This window comes from Phaseolus vulgaris, chromosome 6 (assembly GCF_051622355.1).
Source record: "Phaseolus vulgaris cultivar YP4 chromosome 6, ASM5162235v1, whole genome shotgun sequence".
In the NCBI taxonomy this organism is placed as follows: Eukaryota; Viridiplantae; Streptophyta; class Magnoliopsida; order Fabales; family Fabaceae; genus Phaseolus; species Phaseolus vulgaris.
Window position 1 is genome coordinate 33,103,763 of NC_143503.1, and position 22,663 is coordinate 33,126,425.

The 22,663-nt window shown below is 32.7% G+C and overlaps 2 protein-coding genes across 6 annotated transcripts; one reads left to right on the forward strand and one right to left on the reverse strand.

Annotated features, from left to right (window-relative positions):
• Positions 1-339: 339 nt before the first annotated feature.
• LOC137832355 (Protein kinase superfamily protein) lies at positions 340-7,245 on the reverse strand. Of its 3 annotated transcripts, none has more exons than XM_068640480.2 (6): positions 7,125-7,245; positions 6,529-6,922; positions 5,500-5,702; positions 5,088-5,277; positions 1,735-2,126; positions 340-1,416 (listed from the first exon to the last, which is right to left on the reverse strand). In XM_068640480.2, exons 2-6 carry the CDS (start codon positions 6,674-6,676, stop codon positions 808-810), a joined length of 1,542 nt encoding a protein of 513 aa, XP_068496581.1. In that variant the 5' UTR covers positions 6,677-6,922; positions 7,125-7,245; the 3' UTR covers positions 340-807. The 3 variants fall into 3 exon arrangements, with proteins under 3 accessions (XP_068496581.1, XP_068496580.1, XP_068496579.1); XM_068640479.2 differs by having other exon boundaries at positions 7,017-7,233; XM_068640478.2 differs by lacking the exon at positions 7,125-7,245 and having other exon boundaries at positions 6,529-6,983.
• A 9,129-nt stretch (positions 7,246-16,374) lies between these two features.
• LOC137832356 (Tetratricopeptide repeat (TPR)-like superfamily protein) lies at positions 16,375-22,098 on the forward strand. Of its 3 annotated transcripts, none has more exons than XR_016521555.1 (4): positions 16,375-16,510; positions 16,871-17,063; positions 17,752-20,695; positions 20,878-22,098. XR_016521555.1 is itself a non-coding variant. In XM_090303526.1 (3 exons), the coding sequence occupies exons 2-3, from the start codon at positions 16,973-16,975 to the stop codon at positions 19,812-19,814; spliced, it is 2,154 nt and encodes a 717-aa protein (XP_090159652.1). In that variant the 5' UTR covers positions 16,375-16,510; positions 16,871-16,972; the 3' UTR covers positions 19,815-22,098. The 3 variants fall into 3 exon arrangements, 1 of the variants encoding a protein (XP_090159652.1); XR_016521556.1 differs by having other exon boundaries at positions 17,752-20,217; positions 20,476-22,098; XM_090303526.1 differs by having other exon boundaries at positions 17,752-22,098.
• The last annotated feature ends 565 nt before the right edge of the window (positions 22,099-22,663 follow it).

Genomic DNA, 22,663 nt, shown 5'->3' on the forward strand with positions numbered 1-22,663 from the left:
ATTAGTAATATTCAATTTTTTGTTATATTTGCCACAATTACTTTTAGCCCAAAAAAGGTTATTATAAAACATATATAATATCATTCTTTTAATTATACACATAATTTTAAAGCATGTTAAAAAATCAACGTAATCTTGACAATAGTAGCAGGGATTCCATGCTAGTATGTTACTAATCACTAGAATTCTATTAAAAACCGGTATAGCTTTTCCTTAAGAAAAAAAAAAGTAGTAACAGTTCTTTAAACAGCCTGCAAAATCTGAAATAATGGTTTAACTAGTTGATATTGGGTTGTTTACAAGTTTGGAGGTTTGCAAGAGATGGAGATAATAAAAGAGTGAAGTGGAAAATAATTTTTTTTTTTTGTATAAGCCGAAAACATAGACTCAGACATACAACAGACAATGTAGGAGTACATCATGTGACAGCAATCCACTAAGCTCCCCCCATCATACAATACAAGCAAATAAGAGAGGCCAAACATTAGAAGCGCCTTTGCTGCCCTAGGCAACATGAACCTAGAAATCGTTAGTACAAAGACATGGCTGTTGAATTCACATTCTGCACCATCATCATTACATTTAAATACCCCAATCCACACTAACTTCTCCCCAACCCCTATTTTTGTTCCTTTTTTTTCTTTTTTTTCAACTGTGTACTGTTTTCCTTCACATGATAATGACTAACAAACTACCAGAATGACCTGGGAGAACAGTCCAAGTTGGATCCAAGACAACCAACACAGTCTATCCTCTGACTCAACCATACATGATGAACAGCAAGATGGTTGGGGTTCAGGTGTCTGCTCAGTCATTTGTAGCATCAAAGCTACCCATGGCATTTGCTTTCTTTTTCTCTCTCACATTCTCGCCCCAGACTTTTGCTTCGGCCACTGCACGCTCTCGGTCCAGGTCGCGGTTCCATGGAGTCTCTCTGGCTCTTGCAGAATTTACAGGGCTGTCTCTCTGAGAGTCCTGCCTTTCATAATCATCCAATCCCCATTTCCTCCCTGAGCCACCACCCGTATCCATCCTGCCTAACTCAGTCCCGCTGCTTGGATCCCTGCTGTCTCTCTTCCTGAAGTCAGGGGAGTTTCTGTGTGTGGAAGGGGAGCCAAGGCGCCGATCAGGGCTGTCCACACCGTCTGCCAGGCTCCTTCTGTCATCCCTCATCCTAGGGGTTGAGGGGCCAACCCTGTTGGATTGATTGGCTGCATTTGGATCATATGTCTGCGAAGCCAGATATGTGAGAGCAGTCACCACATCCCCAATGAGAGGCCTTGTAGCAGCTTGCTCCTGCAGACACATTGCAGCAACTGCAAGTGCTTGATACAGTCCTCGCATCGGGTAACGGCCTTGAAGTAGAGGGTCGGCCATTTTGGGAAACTTCCTACGGTCCTTGAAGAGAGGCCGCGCCTACAAAGTTCCATTTCCCAAGAATATGAAGACAAATGATTGTAAATGTGTCGTGTTAATTTAGAAATGAATCAAAATGTGAACTAACAGGATTACATCATGTATGACTTGGGAGAAATGATAACAACACACTACTTACTTATTCACTGGAATTTATCGGAAATTAAAAAAATTGGTGCGTGTTCTCATTTAGTCATGATGTGGTAGTTTTCAATAAACTTTTACCAACAGTAGGTGCATTAAAAAGAAGGGTGATTGAGTGTTGTTAGCATTTCTTATGGCCTAAAACCACAAGGATGATAAGATGTGAATACTTACCCATGCAACAAGATTGTGCTCTCCATGTGCACGCGTATTGTCAATAGCCTTGCGCCCAGTAATAAGTTCAAGGAAGACAACTCCAAAACTGTAGACATCAGATTTCAGAGTTAATTGACCAGTCATAGCATATTCTGGGGCACAATAGCCGTATGTTCCCATTACTCGTGTGGATACATGGGTCTTGTCGCCAACTGGACCCAGTTTTGCCAGCCCAAAATCTGATAACTTGGGATGGTAACCCTCGTCTAGGAGGATGTTGGATGATTTTAAGTCTCTGTATATAACTGGTGGATTTGCCTTGTCATGCAAGTATTCCAATCCCTTTGCAGCTCCAGCTGCTATTTTCATCCTAGTGTTCCAATCCAGAGGCTCCTTGTCAGGAGGAAGATCTGGAAAGGGAGTCAGAGTAAGAAATTTCTCCACTGCATAGGTTTAGGCTGAAAATTTACGTGGATTAATGTCTAATAACAAGATACGACTTAAAGCAATATCTATTGATGATGCAAACCAACAATGTAATGGGATTCTGAAGAACTTATCAGTGATCTGTTCATCAGGAACAGCAGTCTTGTCTTGATAACAAATTAAGAGGATTATGGCACATTGGCACCTAGCCAGCTAGCCAGTTCAGATTTAAATTGTCGTATTAGCAGTTGCAACATAACCAGTAAGAATTAAGTCAAACGAGTAACAACACCTAAAAAGCAATACAGGAAAAAAATACTGTTTTATTTTATATTCAAATAGAAAGCTCAATTGCTACTTCTAAGATTGTAATAAATAGATGAAATGCAAAGTCTCAAGCGACATAAAACTTTCAGATCTGGAATCAAATTTTACTATAAAACAGCTAATATCTACAAAATCATTGAAGACAAATATATTCATAAAAGGTCTTATCTTAAATCACTAGTTACAAGCTTTGCTCATCTCGAAGTGCCACTACATGGATGTTGAAGTTTTTGGAAGAGAGGTCATTGAAGATCTCATATGAGCACCCTCCCCCTCTCAACATATATACAAACCTGCTAACTTACCATTACTCAATGCCAGTATTACTTCAAGTCAATTTTTCACGGATAAAGTTGCCACTGTAGATTATGCTGATAATAAAAATCAAACTATTTACTCCAAAGTGTTATAAAACCCTTCAGTCCGCACACATTACTCTTTGAGCATGGTAGAGTTATCATGTATTTACTTAGTACTTGTGAATGATCTGAAATTGGAAATGCATAATTACATTTCATGTCATCAGTTAGGCCAACGAGGAACATCCTTTAGAATGCCAAGTTTTCATCAGTGTCACTGATCCCAAAACCATGATAGGCAATCTAAACTTTTCACAAAATATATTTTATATTGAATCCTTTTCCTAAGATTCGTTAGATTCAGCTTCCTAACAGTTTGTTACTATTAGTGTATATCAATTAGTGTGATCCACACTAGTAGAATAGCCTCTGTAGTAGAGAATCCTAATCACTCTAACTGTACCACAATTAGTTACAACTTACAAGTGTTTCGTTAGCTTCTTACATTCTCTGAATATCAGATTGTATTAGTTACACAGTACTTAATTTAGTAGCATAAAACAGAAGATGCTGATAAAGCTGCAGAAATCTGCATGTGGTACCCTGCACTACCAGTGTAGATGTCATCTAATTCTAATCTTTTATGGAGTATACATGAACATTTGATGAACCTTTCCTTGGCTGCCGAAAATGCTTAGCCATTTTTAGAGGTAAAGGAGAGGTTAAGTTTCGTATGTGAATATATTTAGGTGGATGCTCTTAAAATCAATTTCAGGAGCTTTAAGCAGTAAACATTTAAAGGGAGTGGTCCGTGTAATAACCTACTGAATGAGGTTCCAAGCAACACTCTAGATAGCCCAGATAACTCAATTCAGGAACTATGAAAATATAAAAATAGAGAGGGAAAGAGTAATTTTTGCCCATGCAATTTAAACGAAGCAAAAATAATAGAGGAATAGGAGACAGAGGTGCTCCTAACCTCTTGTTAAGGTATCTTCCAGAGATGAGAATAGGGTGATACTTTCAGAAATACTTAGATTCAAATATTGTCCAATTTACATTTGCATACAAGTTTTGGAGAGACCAAGCCCCCAGCAAGTTCAATGATATACCATTATTGAAGCCAAATTCAACTAAAAGCCTCATTACTCCAACAGTTGTACATTGGAATTTAAGATTCTGCTTCTGACTACTAGAACTAGCACCACTATAGTATGAAAATTCTACACCAACAATCTAGTTCGAGGAAGAGAGCCATTCGTCGGAGATTTTTGCTTGACCATGCGAAAATCATAAAGCATGAGTCTAAAGTTTTTGCTACATAAATCATAAAGTATAAACACTAGTGATGCACTAAAAAATATTCATGTTAGTCCTTGAATCCTAGATGTCTACTCAATAATAACAGTCAACTGCTCATCCATTTGAACAATGCAACATCACGTGAACAAGCCACAATTTTCAAACAGTATAAGTATAAGGAAATAAAAAAATTAGCATCCACCACATAGTTCAATGTACCTATAGATAATCTATGATCTTCCTAGGGAAATTATATTATCTAATTGGAATATATGATGTTTTTTCAATTATATATGATCTCCTGACATAACACACTTTCACCGGCTAAAGGAGAAGATAAATTGTTAGGTGCCAAATGGGAAGAGAAGAAATATTTTTGAATTGAATAAAAACAAAATAGGAGAGAGATGTCTCAACTGGTTTTCCTTCACGAACAATTTATCCTTTCACAATGAGCGAAAGCTCAATCTACAAATGGTACAGGATAGAATAGAACGGCTACTCTTTGCCTCCTCCTCCTATTTATTTACCTCTCAAATCCCCTCTAACTGTCTAGCCCTTCTACTCACAAACTACAGTAACTTTCCTAACTCCTAAGATAAATTGATTTGAAACATATAATGCATTCTCTCTCTCCTTTTCGAAGCCTCTGGAATCATGTACTTCATCCCTTGTAGTTTGAACCATGTGATAACAATCTTATTTGTTTTCTCCATGCTTTCATGACAGATACAGTTCCCCCTATTTTAATTAGAAACTATACAGTCAAAGCACGCAGACATAATTCTTTTTGTTTGATAACAGTGAATTTAAAACCATAGAATGAAAGAATTTCCCATCCAACAAAGAATCCTACGCTTCCCTTCTCTACTTTATCCTACGAGTTATGGCATTTTTTGACATTTAAGAGATTAAAAGGATTGAAGCAACTTGAAATATAATATTTAGTAGTTTTATAATATGAAAGCATAATAATTCAGGAAGCAATGGTGACAGTTAAAAAGAATGCAATCTGACCGTGTAAATGATCCTCCAAAGACCCCAATGGCATAAATTCATAAACAAGCAGCCGCTGGTCACCATCTGCACAATAACCAATTAAGTTCACAAGATTCGGATGATGCAAGAGACTGAGCATGAGAACTTCCACCAAAAATTCTCGATTTCCTTGAAGACCATTTCGATCTAGCTGTTTTACAGCAACTGCCTGCAAAGAGAATTATTTCATTATATCATCAGCAAAAATCAGAAAGAGACAGGGTTATAGTGACGGTGCAAAAATCAAATGGAAAAGCGACAGTGGACAGGCAACCTTTGAAAGCTGAACATGCAAATTGAAAAATGATGAATCCTGTCTACATGAAAGCCATTATGCTAAGCTTCGGTATCTGTGAAATCTAAAATTTTCATAGCAGATGTCACAACTTACTTGTCCTGTGCTCTCGAGGCGACCTCTGTAAACGCGTCCAAAACCTCCTTCACCTAATAAACATTCCGGCCTAAAGTTCTTTGTAGCAGCTGCAAGCTCTCGGAATGTAAATGTTTGTGCAGCAATATGGGGCGTTGGGCCATCCTTTGGAACCAACGTTTCCTTCTTAGCATCTGTGCCACTCCGCGATGATTTCGATTTATCTAAATAGATAATCAAAGATAAGATCGAGAAAAAGCAACAGAAAAACATCTGATAAACTAGAGAATTAAAATATGTACTGAAGGTATCACGGCATTATACTGCTAAACTTATAACTACATCTAACACTTAAACCCAACTTGAGTTTCACAGGTTGAAGTTTGAATTGCACAATGACAAAGGTATCCGTTGTTAAATCATGCATCGGATCCTGCCATCAGTTAGAATGTGATTCAACTAGTTCAGACAATCCCATCCGTCCAGCAGCATAAATGCCAGGCCTGAATGGTAAAGTTTTCAGTACCTATCTTCTGAATGAACTAATTGTTTCTTCAGACAGTGGCATTCTGTACAAATCATCTAGACTAAATTTCTATGATAAGCTACCAGACTACCACATTGAACAATCTACAGAAAATGCAGCAATTGGACTGGACCCGGCATCAGCTTCGTATCCCAGAATTGTCAAAAGGGCAAAAGGAAAACGTTATGAAACAATGTGATACACTAGTCACATCCAAAGGCAAGGGCAGATCCCCAAAGATGTAACTAGGAGCCTTTGGTAGTAACAAAATTCAATTGAGTGAAGCTAAAACATATCCACTGCCATCAAATCACTTCACTGGCTGCAACAATACAAGCACAACCTCGGATGAACCAGATCAAAGCAACCAATAACTTGGATTGAAGAACATGGCCAGAAAAGCCATGAAAAGGCACACAAAAGGGGAAATTGAGGACAATTGAAGGCAAGCCAGGGAAGCAGTGGTTCAAACAAAGAGGGCAACAGAAGTTTGAGAAGGAAAGTTGCAAAATTAGGAACCAAACCTGTGTTTGCCCTGCTGGGGTGATGAGACTGAGGAACAAGAGAAGCAGCTTCCTTAAAAGAAGAATCCTTGTTGGGCACCTCCTTGACCCTCACCCCACCACTGTCCTCCTTGTTGGATGATCCAAAACAAGGAAAACACCCACCCATATCAAATCCAAGCAAATCAAAGCCACCCCTTACAAAACCCACCAAGGAATAATGCCTTTCATAACAACAAACCCCTCCAAAGCCTACAACACAGTCCAACTCACACTCACACCCACACAAGACCAATCTCAGAAATCGCCACCAAGCACTGCCCTTTCCGCTTCTACAACTCACAGTGGATGCCTCAGAACGTGATCCTCATCGACACCAACATGCCCCAGAAAGCAGATCAACCAATCGAAGAAACTGGTGAGGTGAAACACAGCACAAGGTAAAGGAAGAATAATAAATAATAAATAATCAAAATAAACAGAAAATAAAATAAAGGCCAAATATTTACATTTCTATGTATATAATATAACAATAATAAGAAATAAAAATGTAAGGGAAATTTCAAATTTGGAAATTTGAAGTGGAAATGGGAAATTATTATTGGGGTGGTAATTACTAATTAGGGAACACAGTTGCAACTCAACAATTGCGTTACACAATCTCTATTACGAGGTTGTCATTGGATTTTCCGTGTTCCTACGAAGTTTCACTTTCACCCTGCAACTCTCAATAATTACAAACATGTACATCTACATTTCTAGTTTTAAATAATCATCATCGGGTCGGGTACTGGGTCCCACCCTTACCATGTGTGATGGCCATTGCTAATACTTCTTCAACTCCTTTCATTTTTTTCTTTTCTTTTTTCTTATTCAATTTTTAATTTTTACAATACTATATAATCTTTTTCCTAATTTTTTCCTGGGTTTTAAATTAAAATAAGTTATGTACGTTATTTAGTTTAACTTTTTAACTGTGATAAATAAAATAAAATAAAATAAATAACTGGTCTCCATTTTCTTCAAAGAAGCAACCAGTGAGGAGAGAGAAGAAAAGGATGGGGGCAACAGGTAATGGTTGATCTACCCACTAGACCAAAACTGTACTATTCTAATGAGTATTTTCATAATTTGTAATAAAATAAATAAATTGAAAAAACCATAGAAATAATATATTCAAATAAAAATATTATATGTGTAATATTGAAAATTTAAATTGACATTTTAAAAAGTAATATAGGAGTGTCGTGTTAGTTTTTTAATTTAAAATTGATATGCGAATTTTTAATATTCTCTTGTAAAAATATAATGGGATGGAAATATAATAAGTGCGATTATTATAGTATCCGATGATAAAAAAAATTATAATAAATTTTTTTATATAATTTTAAGAAATTAATTTTAAATTTAATTTAATCTCATAACATCAGATTTTTACTTATTCATATGTTATGAATTTACATTATTTTTAATTAATGTGGAGTTTAATAAAAAAAATTAAATATGTTGTTTTCAAATATAGAAGGAATATAATTGAGTAGTGGTTCATTTGGAAACAAAATATTTTTTCTATAATAATGAAAATGTGAAGAATATTCAGGATAACTCTTGATTACACTGATTTACACACTTCCATAAATGTAATGTATAATAACGAAGAAAATGTAACTAAAATATGTGTGTTTTAATATGCTAAAACGATTCAATCTCAATTTTTTTAACTCATCATAGGTTATTATCATTAATAACTAAAATCATGTTTTCATATTTATTTTACCTACACAAAATTTTGTGTTGTTATTAAAACTAAAAGTCTAATTTGAGATTTTGTTTTCTAATTAACATGTTTTTTTTTTTTGTTATATAGATGATCTGTTTATGATATAAAGCTAAAACTATAATCATTGTTAGACATAGATGAATCAAAATTCTTCGTACATGTATTTTTTAAAGGAGTAAATTATTTTCACAAAATCCAAATGTGTAATTTCAGAGATATCTTCTTCTATTAAATTAAGACATGTACTGATTTAATGCCTCCTACACTCAAAACTCACAAATAGAAATGTTAATTTCAAAAGAATAAATCTTTTAATTATAGTATAAAATAAGTATTTTATGAGTCACATATCTCATAAAATTTAAGTGTTTTAATATTTTATTTTTGAAAATGTTTTAATATTTAGAGTTTGGTCATGAGTATTATTAATAAAGAGAAAGGTCTTTACGACACTCAAGTTAATATTTAAGACACTCAAATTAATATTTAAAATTCGATGTCTGAAAATAATAAATATTATTAAATATGTATATTGATTTATAATTGATCAATCTAGTTATAAGTATGTGTTGTAACTCATCTTCTTAACCTATATTAATATGAATATTACAAGTTAATCATTGTATTAATTTGACATCAATTACAAATTTTGTGCACAACTTATTTAAGTGATATTTATCTTACATGTCCAATATTGTCGATGATGTCTATAACATCTCGACAGTACATTTTTATATTTTTTTATTATATTTTTTACAATTTAGTAAAAAGAAGTGTGACATAATTCTATCATATACTCTAAATGAAAAATAAAACTAAATTCTTTGAACAATGTTATCTATATGTATGATTTTTTTAATTTTTTTTAGTTCAAATCCTGAATGAGTAGCTGACCAGTCCTCATGTCTAGGTTTGAAATGCTGAATTGATGCTGAGCATGAATGTGGGTGTAAGGCTAATTTATGGTCACAATATTAATTAAGAAATGGAATTGAGAATTACTTTTTTATTGAAACCTTTTGCTTTTGTTACCATAAAATGAGTGAGTGAGTGGGTGACCTAATTTATTTGAGTTATCTTTTCATGCTAAATCCTTTTTTCATTATTTTTTTTGTTTATAAATTTGTTAACGCGTATTGCATTAGGAGTCCACACGTGAATCACGGAGTTGTTTACTTAACCTAGCTAGCTGTGAATGCTTCATTTCCCTCTTCTCTTGCTATCAAAATTATATATATGCCACCATTTTAATAATTTGCCTAAATATATATATATATATATATATATATAATTTTTAAACTTTTTAACTTTAAATATATTTGTCATCTCTAAATTTAGACTGTGAGTATTTTTTATTCCTCAAATTTCAAAGTGATTGTTTTACTTTTTTAAAAATAATTAACCTTTGGTTCTTAATGTGTGATTACTGTAGATGATGAGCTAATCGAATTAAATAAATAAAAAATAATATAATTAAAAATATTTTTTTATGGTCCAATTTATTTATTAATTAAGTTTCTTTAATTTGATGTAAAGTGTGTTGGATAAGATCAATAAATTAATGACTAGTTTATTTTATTAATTTGTAAGTGATTTTATTTATACAAAAGTATTCGATAAGTATTCTAAATAGTTTACCTTTAAGAGTTTCTAATTTATTTTCTTAACTTAATATTATTTTCTTAAAGCAGACAATTATATATATATATATATATATATATTAGTCTTTTGTACACTTATATATGATTACTATATGAATACCGTTTACTGCATCTTTAGTTAAATAGTTATTTTATCCTTATTACTTATATTTAGTGGTTTTGTTAAGATCATGTTTTTTAATATTCTATTTACTCTATTTTTTTAAAGAATATATATAAGAATTTTTTAAAAATAAAAAATTAATTTTTACATGATGCACATTTTTAAATTTTTTTAATATTTATTCAAATTTCTCTCTTTCAAAAACACCTTTTACATTTCATCAATAAGCTAAATCGTTAAAAAAAATATATTTAAAGCTCGTAAGGAGAAGTTTTCTTGTTTAAGAATCATTTATATTCAAATGATATTTTTCTAATTCTTCTTTCTCATTCATTATATTGATTTGCACACCTAGATTTAATGCCTTGATATAGTAAATTTCCAATTTTAATATATTTCTTTATAGATTTCGAAGAAAGTTAATATTTTATAATGTGATCTATATTTCTTTTGGTAAAATGTATATAATATAATTGAATTTTCAGTAACAGTGGAACAATTAATATTCAATACATAATTTTTTATAAGACTTTATTTTTTTATTAAAAAACTTTTATACCAAATCACCTCCTACTAATTATTCTTAAATGTCTTTATTTTTCTTAAAATATAGGTAGGATAATTTGGTTATAAGCAAATACACATCCCATTATCATCTCTACATAAAATAAATATTTATTTCATCTATTAGGGGTAGGTTAAGTACACTAGACTTTAAATAATAATAATAATAATAATAATAATAATTATTATTATTATAATAGTAATATGTAAATTATGTTGAGTATCGTTTTTTTAATATATGAGTTTTGACTTAATCATTTGTATTTTTTTTAATAATGTTTTTTTTTCATGTGATGATAGATGATTATTGTTATCTGAAGTGTCAGTTTAACTAGCTAAGATGCCACGTTACATAATGATACCTAAGATGAAAACATTTTTAAAAAAATGTGCTTGTTTAATATGTGATTTTTTTTTTTTGTTTATATGTTGTATTATGTATAATATATTATTGTAAAGGCTGACCATAACTTAATAGTTGCATAATAAAAGACAAAAATGATAGAAATAAAATAAAGAGCAAAAAGCCAAAATGATAAAAAAGAAATTTAGCTAAATTGAACTGAGAAGCTGTGAGCAGCCAAAGAGGAAAATGGAGAAGAAAGAGTGAATATTTAGACCAAACAGTGCCTTAACGAAGCCCAAGATCATGCCGACATGTTTTCCTGCTACTGTTTTAAAGTCAATTTTGGGCTTTCATTTTCGAATATTAAATCAACAAGATTGCATCTATATCACCAATCATCACAAGTATACAAAAATATATAAAATTAATATTAGTTGCACTATTTTTTAGAAAGAATGTATATCTGTAACCACTTTTTATTTATTTTTATATCATTTTTAATAATTAGTTTTCTCTTTTATTTATTTTTTAAACAATGTCAATATATATTAAAGAATACGATAAAATATATAAACTAAGTTTAATAAATTTTAAAAGATAAGCTTAATAAAACGTGTAACAGACACTCATGCATATATTTTGGCTAATGCGAGTTCATTTCCTTTTCTGATTTTGATCAAAATATTAATTTCTATGGACTAAATTGGAATTATATGCTAAATTTTGGGGTTTAATCTTAAAATAGAAACACAATTCTTACGTCTAAATTAATATATGTTCAAATATATTAATCATTATTATTTTTATATATTTAGTTTATTTTTTTATCGGACCAAACGATTTATGTGTGTTGGTATTCGGTACCGACCAAATGACATATAACTTATATGTATTTGACATATAACTTATATGTATTTATTAAAATATGTATTAACAGTAATTAAATCGTGTGTATAAATTAGGTATTGTGAGTTCTAATGACGACGCATCTTAATCAATGCCTAATAGTAAAAGATTTCATTAGATATTATAATTAGGTGTTGCAATCAAGATAATTGTATGTTATTATTACAATATTTATTGTATCCGAATATCGAACACTTACTTAAACGACGAACGATCAAAAGAAAAAAAAAATGAAAACAACCAGAAAAAGAGATTCAATGATTCAACGAGTAAATACTAGGATCCACAAACTAATATCTATCATAAAATTTATTAATGAGCTATATAATTGTTTGTCGTGATATAAGTCATATTCACTTATTAAAAAAATTTCTATAAACTATCTATATCTAACGTCATTAAGTATAATCCAATGCTTAAACCATTTAACTCTATATATATCTTTAAAATAATTAAATGAAGGAATACATTATTCTTGTTGTTATGAATAATTAAATTAACATAGTGGTAACATGGTTAATGAAGTTTTAGGTTGTCGTAGTTCATGTAAATATTTTGACTCACGCGAGAATGTCAAGTGGTGTATTTTTGATCTAAAACAATTTTAATTTTATTGTTATAAAATTTATAGTTTGATTTTAGTTGGTCTGAAATTCAAAACTCTAACTCCAAAGTCCCTAAAATATTATATTTTAGTCTAATTAAAACACATTAAGTAATTGTAAATAACATACTATTTATAACCTTATTATATGGTTGATAGGAATGTTATATTCAATCCAGATCAAATAATATATAAAATAAATCGCGTTTTGTTTCCATATGCTATTGAGTCTTAAAGAATTAGTTTGAATTAACAAAAAAGACAATATTAACAAAAATTAGGGTCAACGATTTTCAAGTAAAATATTACGAAAGACGGCTCCATATGCGTCACTAACTTTGACCTCCTGCAGATTAAACATTTAATTTTTCTTTTTTTTTATTGTTACAACTTTTCATACAATTTATACTGTTATCCTCGTTTTACTTAATTGTAAAAATTAATAAAATATTCGCTATAATTAAATTGAAAAAATAATTTTAAATCTTCCAATCATTTTCATACAAATAACATTGAAAACATAATTATTTTATAACAATATGAAATAGTATTTAAATTTTATATGTCTTTGATAGATATTTAGATACGCATTGGGAACATGTTTTTTTTCTTGTATATCATGAAAAAATCTTATTAAGATATACAAATGATAACTTGTTTCCAATGTGAAATGCTAAGGATAATTTTGTCAAAAGAACAAATTTCTAGAAGGGGTAGAAATTTGAATAGCAATATGGTGAGTGCTAGTAGTAATATCCAAATATTTTCAAGAAGCAGCATTGGGAGACATAAGCTCATTTTAACGCTGGACCAAAACCTAAGAAAGGCCCAACCTTTTTATGTGTGATAGTGAGATTTGAGGCCCTGTTTATATATAGATGAGAATTAACTACCACACCTCCACTGTTAATTCATCATCTCTATTTTCCACCAAAAGTTCCAATTCAGAAGAGTTCAAACATTAACTTCTTCCTCCCACACATCAAATTTTCTGCTCTTTCAATCATCCAACAAAGTTAATTATGTTTCAGGCGCGTTTAATATAGTCTCACGTATCAAAACGGCAAGTTATTAAAGGAATTTTTTGTCGGTTCTCTGTAAAATACTCGTTTGAACGGAGACTTCTAAATACATCGTAAACTAGACACCGATGAATCGAGGCTAAAAATAATTTATATATTCTTTTATTTCCAATCAAATTATAGATCTTTTAAAGAAAAAATCATAATAATGAAACTCCAAATTAATAATATCTAAAATATCATGATTAACTATAATAACAATAATATATGTTTCTTACTTTAGTTTATAATATTTATATAACTTTTTTATTAGATAAGTGGAATTCCATTCCATTATTCCAATTACTGTGTAAAAAGAATATATTAAATATTAGTTTATCTACCTTTTCAAAGAAAAATAATAACACTTTTCTTATTTAAGGTTGTCAAACTAAGAGTCTATCTAAATTTGTAGGAGTTTTTAAACTCGACTGGTAAACTCTTAAAAAATTACATCATTTTTTTAAAATAATATAATTATTCTCAAAGTAATTAAAAAAAAAGTCAATTACAAATATATAATTTTAAAATATCTCAAATAAATAAATTCATACAAATATTATAAAAAGTTAGATTGTAATAAAAATTGAATAATTAAAAATAGATAAATATAAATTTTTTTATGTCGAGTTCTCTAATTATGTCCATTAATATTTATCACATACTTTCATTTAATATCTGATCTACTTTCTAGATTTTTACTTCTATTAAAAGTATAATATATTTAAATTGATTTCAGTTGAATTTGATTTACTCCGAGAAATTCCTTAAAAATACTCCAAGACATTCCTTAAAAATACACTGCTCCAAATTCAATATGGCAAAACAAAGTTTTCTCAATTATAAAAAACAGAAAGCATTTAAAAAAAAAAACTGCACCTCAATTAATTAAAACAAATCAAATTTGGAGCTCATCTTCTATTATGCAGTCCAATAATAAAAAAAAAACCCTAATAACCTAAATCACAATGCAACCCTAATTCCACAACACCCAACGGCACCACCGAGACAACCGTCGACCTGCAATCCGCGACCACTGCACGAACGCACGAACCACCACCACAGCGCGACGTCCTCTGCCCAATCGCCACCACCGCGCGACCTGCTCCGCTTGATCGCCACCACCGCCGCACTCGTTCAGAGAAGACGCACCACCTCCGCACCAGAGAAGACGCAACGAATGTGACTGAAACCAAAAAGCAACGCGAAACCCTAAAGTGAGTTTATTCCATTTAATTTTTCCCATTCAGAACGACACCGTTTTGGGTTAAAAGGAAAACCCAACTGAACGAGTTAACCGAGTTCACTCCGAGTCTGCCGAGTTTACTAAAAAACCGAGTTAACTCAGTGAATTCGGTAAGTGTATGTGGAAACGTAAACTAGGACGAGTCAACGAGTTGACTCGCGAGTTTGACAACTCTTGAAGTGCTTTTAGCATTGCTATACAACGAGCAATACCCCGCATATATCCCCTGCTGAATAGCTATTTATGTCTTAAGTTTACTTTCATACGTACAAAGCTCATTTAAATTGAAGAACTAACTATGCTGTTCAAAGCTCCAAAAACAATTTCATGTCAAATATGACTTATACATACTAATGAGTCATGACAGTATCCAAACCAATGGATACAGAATCTCAGAAAAAAAATTCAATTAAATGGTTTGAATGAGTATTTTGATTAGAATTCTCATCCAAAGGAAGAAATGTGAATGTTCAGCGCACTGAACATATTTACATCAGTGAGCATACATATTTATATCATGCAAACAAAGGACATACAGTTTAAGTTAAATATTCGATAGCATCAAGGTCTTAAAAAATAAACCACAAGGCATTTTTAAAAGTAGTGAGATTCAATATGAATGAAAATAATTAAGGGACAACTGGACAACAGAGGAAATATATGCAACCATAAATACTGAACAATCATGAATAAACAGTCGTCAGCATTTATTTTTTAGAACACAATTGTAACTGTCCTGATCTACAAGTAGACCTCATGTGAGTTAATTCCAAAAGAGTACCTCAAATACAGAAGGGTGAACTAAACCAAGGTGGAAAAACTTTGATTCAAGATTAGAAAGCTTAGTCTATAATTTCCATTTTGCCCTTTGTTTGAACTCTCTAAGGTTTCGAATGAATTCAGTTTTTCTTCAAGAAGACAGTGAACAATGTTGGGCTTTTCATATGGAGAAATATTTTTGTTGCTTGGAGCCACTGCTGCTCTGATAGGTTGGGTCATGTTATTCTTACATCTGTTTATCATATGCAAAATTTATATTATTTATAGTAGAAATGTTAATTCTTATGTGTGATAGGTAGGTCCAAAGGATTTACCAATCATATCCAGAACAGCAGGTCGACTTGCTGGTAGAGCTATTGGATATGTACAATTGGCTCGTGGTCAGTTTGAAAATGTTATGCAGCAATCCCAAGCTCGCCAGGTATTCCCATTTTCCAAGTTACAAAAACTATTATAAAACCCACAGGAGTTAGTTTCATTGGGTTTTTATAGATTGTGTGTGTTTTTGTTGCATGAAGGCAATAACTAGTTGCTTTCAGGTAAATACGCATTAAGCACTTTCTCTACAGAAAACCAAACACAGACCAAGTCATAATATTGATTGTAAATGTCTTATGTTTAATTGAAGAAAAGACAATTTGGCATTGTATAATCTTAACAAGATGTGGTTTACTTTGAATTTCTTGGACAAAAATGTCAAATATGAACATAAAAGTTAGCGAAATATCTATGCTTCATTGAGGAATCTTCTTCCTTTGCTAAGACTTGGTTCTGATGAAAAACTAATTTTTATTGTATTGGTCTATTTCGTCTTAGGTTCATAAGGAATTGCACGACACAATGACTCAACTAGATGCTATTCGTCATGAAATTCGAACAATATCAATCATGAATCCTGGCCCTTTGACGCGGAGCTTTGTGGACAGTCCTGACCAGACATCTGTGCCAAAGGGTATTGTTTTTACGAGACTTGTTTGGAGTGTAGTAGCATCATAAACTTCTACAGATGCAGTTGTTGAGATTTGGTTTAAACTTGTTATCTTTTGTTGATAATATAGACTATAGGAAACCAGAAGATTCTGGGGAGAATCACCTGAAACCCACTGTTATCAAGGTTTATGGACCTAACCCACAAAATGAGACAATTATATACTGGTACAGGAACTGAGTGTGTTTACATGCCTATATGTATATTTCCAGGATTCAACTCCAGTGTCATCTAATTCATGCAATATGTAAAATCAAGCTTTTCTGCTTCATTTTCTCCTTCATTTCCATCTTCATGCAAGCTTTTCTGTATTTCTGCTGCCAGGATAGAATCGAAGCAGAGGTCTGCATAGGGAAGAATCTGTTGTGTACCGCTCGGGGTTTCACACGGTTTCGTCGCCGGCCTACGAACCCCCGTTCTGGATTGATGAATTTTCATTACCCTGTTCGCCCTCTGTTGACTGCACTGATGACTCGTAATCGGAGTTTTTATTTCTCCAATAGCACTTACATCTCAGGTTTGTTCGTGATATGAATGCATATGTAATTCCGCAAAGTTAATCGGAAAATGTGAAAAGAAGAAAGCTTCTTCGATCATTCTGATCTTCCCCTTATTGGAAAACACTATAGGGTTTTTCTGCTTATATAACAGTTAGTCTTGAGATGGAGCATTTAGATGAGCTTGTTGTTTTCAGCATGATTATTTGCATTGATCAAGTTCAACAGCATTTGTGGTTTTGAATGAAGGTTTCTTGTTTGATGTTTCTGATTATGCCATTTTTTGTGTGTAATAATAATAATGAAATAATAGTGACCTGACTTAAGATTCTCAATCTAGACTGCTCACATCAATGGTGAATTAATAGTAGTTCAAAAGTATTTGTGTTTTTTTATCCAGTTTCAAGCTTGTTTAAGTTTTTGTTTCTTCTTGAACAACCTGTTTCAATAGAAAACAAAAAGGCTATTCCAAGAGCTTAAGCCATTAAATGAAGGCACATGAATGATTTTGTTATATTTCTAGTATGACCTCTTAGGCAAGGGCCCTTTGAGCTTGAATTGTGGACAATGCACAGACCCACTTTCCTTCTTCTGAAATTCAACTTTTGTGATAAGGATCACACTAGGCCATTAACCCCAAAAGATTAAGCTGTTTAATAAGGAGACATGAATGATTTTAAATCGTATTTCTAACAATTTTATTTTCAGGAACTGCCACTGAATTGATCCAGCAAGCAAAACGAGAACAACTTGCTCCAACTGTCTATCCTGTTTATCATATGCTTGAAGTTAACTCTGAACTGAAGCAATTAGTGAAACAGGGACAACTTTGTAAAGCTAGGGATATGTTTGAGAAAATGGATCACAGAGATGAGATTTCGTGGACTACATTAGTATCCGGTTATGTCAATGCCTCAGATTCATATGAAGCATTGTTCCTTTTCTCAAATATGTGGGTCCAGCCTGGACTTCAAAGAGACCAATTCATGATTAGTGTTGCACTCAAGGCATGTGCACTTGGTGTCAACATTTGCCTTGGAGAATTACTACATGGATTTTCAGTGAAATCTGGTTTGATAAACTCAGTGTTTGTCAGCAGTGCCTTGATAGATATGTACATGAAAGTAGGCAAAATAGAACAAGGTTGCAGAGTCTTTGAAAAAATGATGTTTAAAAATGTAGTATCATGGACTGCCATTATTTCGGGGCTTGTACATGCTGGTTACAATATGGAGGGACTGTTGTACTTTTCTGAAATGTGGAGATCAAAAGTGGGCTATGATTCACATACATTTTCCATTGCTCTAAAAGCTTCTGCTGATTCGAGTTTGTTACATCATGGGAAAGCTATACACACACAGACAATAAAACAAGGATTTGATGAGAGCTCATTTGTGATTAATACTCTGGCAACCATGTATAATAAATGTGGAAAACCAGATTATGTCGTGCGATTGTTTGAAAAAATGAGGATGCCAGATGTAGTTTCATGGACAAATCTTATTACAACTTATGTACAGATGGGTGAAGAGGAACATGCAGTGAAAGTATTTAAAAGAATGAGAAAATCAGATGTCCCTCCTAATAAATTCACTTTTGCAGCCATAATTTCTGCATGTGCAAATCTTGCTATTGCTAAATGGGGGGAACAAATACATGGCCATGTATTCCGTCTTGGTTTGGTTGATGCTTTGTCAGTGGCAAATTCCATCATCACTCTTTATTCAAAATGTGGTCTGTTGACTTCAGCTTCATTAGTGTTTCGTGGTATAACTAGAAAAGATATTATATCTTGGAGCACTATAATTGCGGTTTATTCTCAAGGAGGTTATGCAAAAGAAGCTTTTGACTATCTATCATGGATGAGAAGGGAAGGGCCAAAACCAAATGAATTCGCTATTGCTAGCATACTGAGTGTTTGTGGAAGCATGGCACTTCTTGAGCAAGGGAAACAGGTGCATGCACATCTACTGTGCAGTGGCGTAGATCATGAAGCAATGGTTCATAGTGCTCTTATTAGTATGTATTCAAAATGTGGAAGTGTACAAGAAGCGTCAAAAGTCTTTGACGGTTTGCAAATGAATGACATTATATCATGGACAGCCATGATTAATGGATATGCTGAACATGGTTATAGCCTAGAGGCCATTGACTTGTTTGAGAAGATTTCCAGTGTTGGTTTAATGCCAGACTATGTGACATTTATTGGCGTTCTGACAGCATGTAGCCATGCTGGAATGGTTGATCTTGGTGTCTTCTATTTTTTGAAAATGACTAATGAGTACCAGATTAGTCCTTCAAAAGAACACTATGGTTGCATCATTGATCTTCTCTGCAGAGCAGGACAATTGAGTGAAGCTGAGCACATGATACGAACTATGCCATTCGGTATTGATGATGTTGTGTGGTCTACCTTACTCAGAGCATGTAAAGAGCATGGAGATGTTGATCGTGGAAGATGGACAGCTGAACAGTTGCTTCAGTTGGATCCAAATTCAGCTGGAACTCATATTACTCTGGCTAACATATATGCTGCCAAGGGGAGATGGAAGGAAGTTGCAGATATAAGAAAGTTAATGAAGTCAAAGGGAGTAATAAAGGAACGAGGATGGTCTTGGATTAATGTTAATGATCAATTAAATGCATTTGTTGCTGGGGATCAGGCTCATCCACAAAGTGAACATATCACAACCATTCTGGAATTATTGAGGGAAAATATAGGAGATGCTAGGCTGGAAATAAGATCTCTTCATGAAGATGTTGTGGATTAGCAGATGGCTACATTCAGCCTCATTATGGGAATGCTCAAAAATAGTTGTTTTTGGTTAGTTTCCATATTTCTTAGATTTCAAATTATATTGGGAACTGGCTTCCATGTTCTCATCATTTGAAAACATCTAGCTCAATACAGGTTCTCCAAAAACCGAGTTAGACATTATTCAGAAGATCACAAGTTCTTTTTGAAAAAGCAAATTAATGAAAAAAGGTTGTTTTTACGAAAAAAAAACAGTATTTGATGCTACAAGTCTAGCTTGAGATAACTTATTGGATCTGAAATTGAGGCCAGGGTTACCATTCTCAATGAGCAGCTTGCTGAAATTAATGACTGTGTTCGGCCATTGCAAGAAGGAAGAATTTCACTTTCTACAACTTCAATGGTGGACTTAACATTGGGTATGTACCAGTTGGAAGTGAGCCATTTTTTAAATCCTTCAACAATTCATTCTTAAAATGTCACCCTCCTGCATTACAGAACATTCAACATGCTCTTAATAATGTTGGTCTAGGAGACTCCATAAAGGCTACATAACCTGTTCTAGTGTTCCATTCAATTGGACAACTTTATTCATCTACAATTACAGAAGTATAGTGTGTTACAAGGTGTTGGTTTAGCAATTGCAATTATATATATTTTTTTTCATTGCCAATCAGTTATATGCTCAGTTCAAGGTCATGTGCATGTTCTCCTTCAATATCATAAGTGCGCTGTGAGTGAGGATTACTTTACCATGGATTCAGCTTCAGATTCTTCATCCAAAGAAAGCCCTCATTTTTCTGACAATCATTACTGCAAAGCTTTAGAGCATGCAATTGATACTGATTTGGATTGGTCAATATTGAAGAAAATTGTGCCGATGTGAAGTATATTTTGGTATGGACCCATGCGGATAATTTGTTAATGCCAAAAGGTGGCAGTCACTTAAAAAGAAGAGGAATGATCTAAACATTTTTTTTATGATGATTTCAATGTACAAGGTTCCTATTTTTCTCAAATTGCATCTATCTTTCCGTTCCCTGTTTTTCTAATAGTTTTGGTCATTATAAATTGTCCAGATGTGTGTAATATCTCTATATTCAGCATAAGGATCAACCTATTTCGAGCATTGCTCAATGGATAGCTGAACAATGGGCTTAGGTAACTGCATTTGAGGTCACTCATAGTTGCTGACCACAGCCACAAGCCTGCAACCCAGCCCAGATTCAGCTCTGATGGATTTTTTTTCCGTGTCTCTGCAACTGTACAAAAAGGGAATAAATGTGAAATCAAAATGCAGGTGATAATATTTTATTATTATTGATTACTAATGTCTGCCAAACTATCAGTGGACTATGAAATAGGGATGCTGCTGACTGGAAAATGGATTTAATCTATGAATTATCAATTCTGTCATTTGGAAAGAGAGTATATATACTCACCAGCAAATGGTCAAGTAGGGGTTGGCTATTTAAGTCTTTTTGCTGATTATATACAATCTTATCAGTCATGCAAAAGGGAGTAATTTCATACCAAAATGGTTTTCAACTGGCATTATTATAATGGTTTCGATTTGTCATTTTTTCTTCAGTATGCTTAAGAATTTGAATGAGTATTTGAACATTATATAGCTAAGTCGTGGAATTTGGGCATTTCACTTGTCATTGTTCATACATCCTGGTAAAATTATACAAAACTGTTGCAGTGAGTGTATGACTGGAGAGGTGGTACTTCATGTTCCGAACAAGACATTGTTCTCTAACATATATGCATGCTACTCTAATATATAAAGTAGTTTTGCATACGAAAATTGGTAAATCTAGCAGCTTTGAGTATCATGTCTTCTTGCATTCAGCATTTTAATTTTCGTGCTTTGTTCCTGGCACTAACTTTTTCCACAAATTGTTGTTACTTTGTGGTCCTCTTGTATTCTATAACTACCTTCTCTTACCTTTTCAATTGTAAATATGCATGCAAAGCTAAAACGACTGTTGGATCAAATGAGTTGACGATGACGCTGGGTGCTGTTATCTATCATGTCTCGGAAGTTTGAAACCAGAGGAGATTGCCCATACTGAAGATAACGTGTTTGCTTTTTAGTTAGTACAGGTTTGAAATGCAAATTTTTTGTTTCTTGTTTCATTTCATATGTACTATTATTTGCAGGGAGTAATCTGATATGAGGCTTTAGAGAAGATGCGCTTGTTTGATTGTTTGTAGGAGACATTCTCCAAATGTCCTGTTTGGTAATTAATTGTAAAAGCGAACTCCTAATTCATTAAAGAAAAATGTTCATGACATGGGAATGCTCCTTAGCTTGGGCATAACTTTTTCTTTCTTTGGAGAACTCACAAAATGGTAAGCAATCTGGAAATGAAACAAGAAACATTATTCACATGAAATAAGTTGCTGAAAGTGCAGGACTATTGTACACTTCATATAAAGGTAGATAACTTTAGAAATGAAAGATCATTGGAAGTACAGCTTTTGAAGCAGCAGTTAAAAGAGCCACGGAGATTATATAATGTACATACAGATCAAGATTGAATTAATTCAACAGGTCCTCAAGGAAATTAATTTTTGCCAAAATATAGTTGTTTGCTTGTTTTTGTTTATCAATTGAATATGTTAATTATGCTTATAGTGAACTGTAGTGTATTAAACAAACTAAAGTCTATGAGTATGAATATTAAGTAATGCAATGGATGACAACATCTAAGTTGACATTGAAAGAGGATAAGTCTAGGTAATTATTTAACTAATTCACAATTAAACTAGTTATGTTTATTTTATGTAGTAATTCAAGTTATTATTTGTTGTAAAGTTATTATTTGTTGTAATATTTCATGCATGTTTCGATTATAA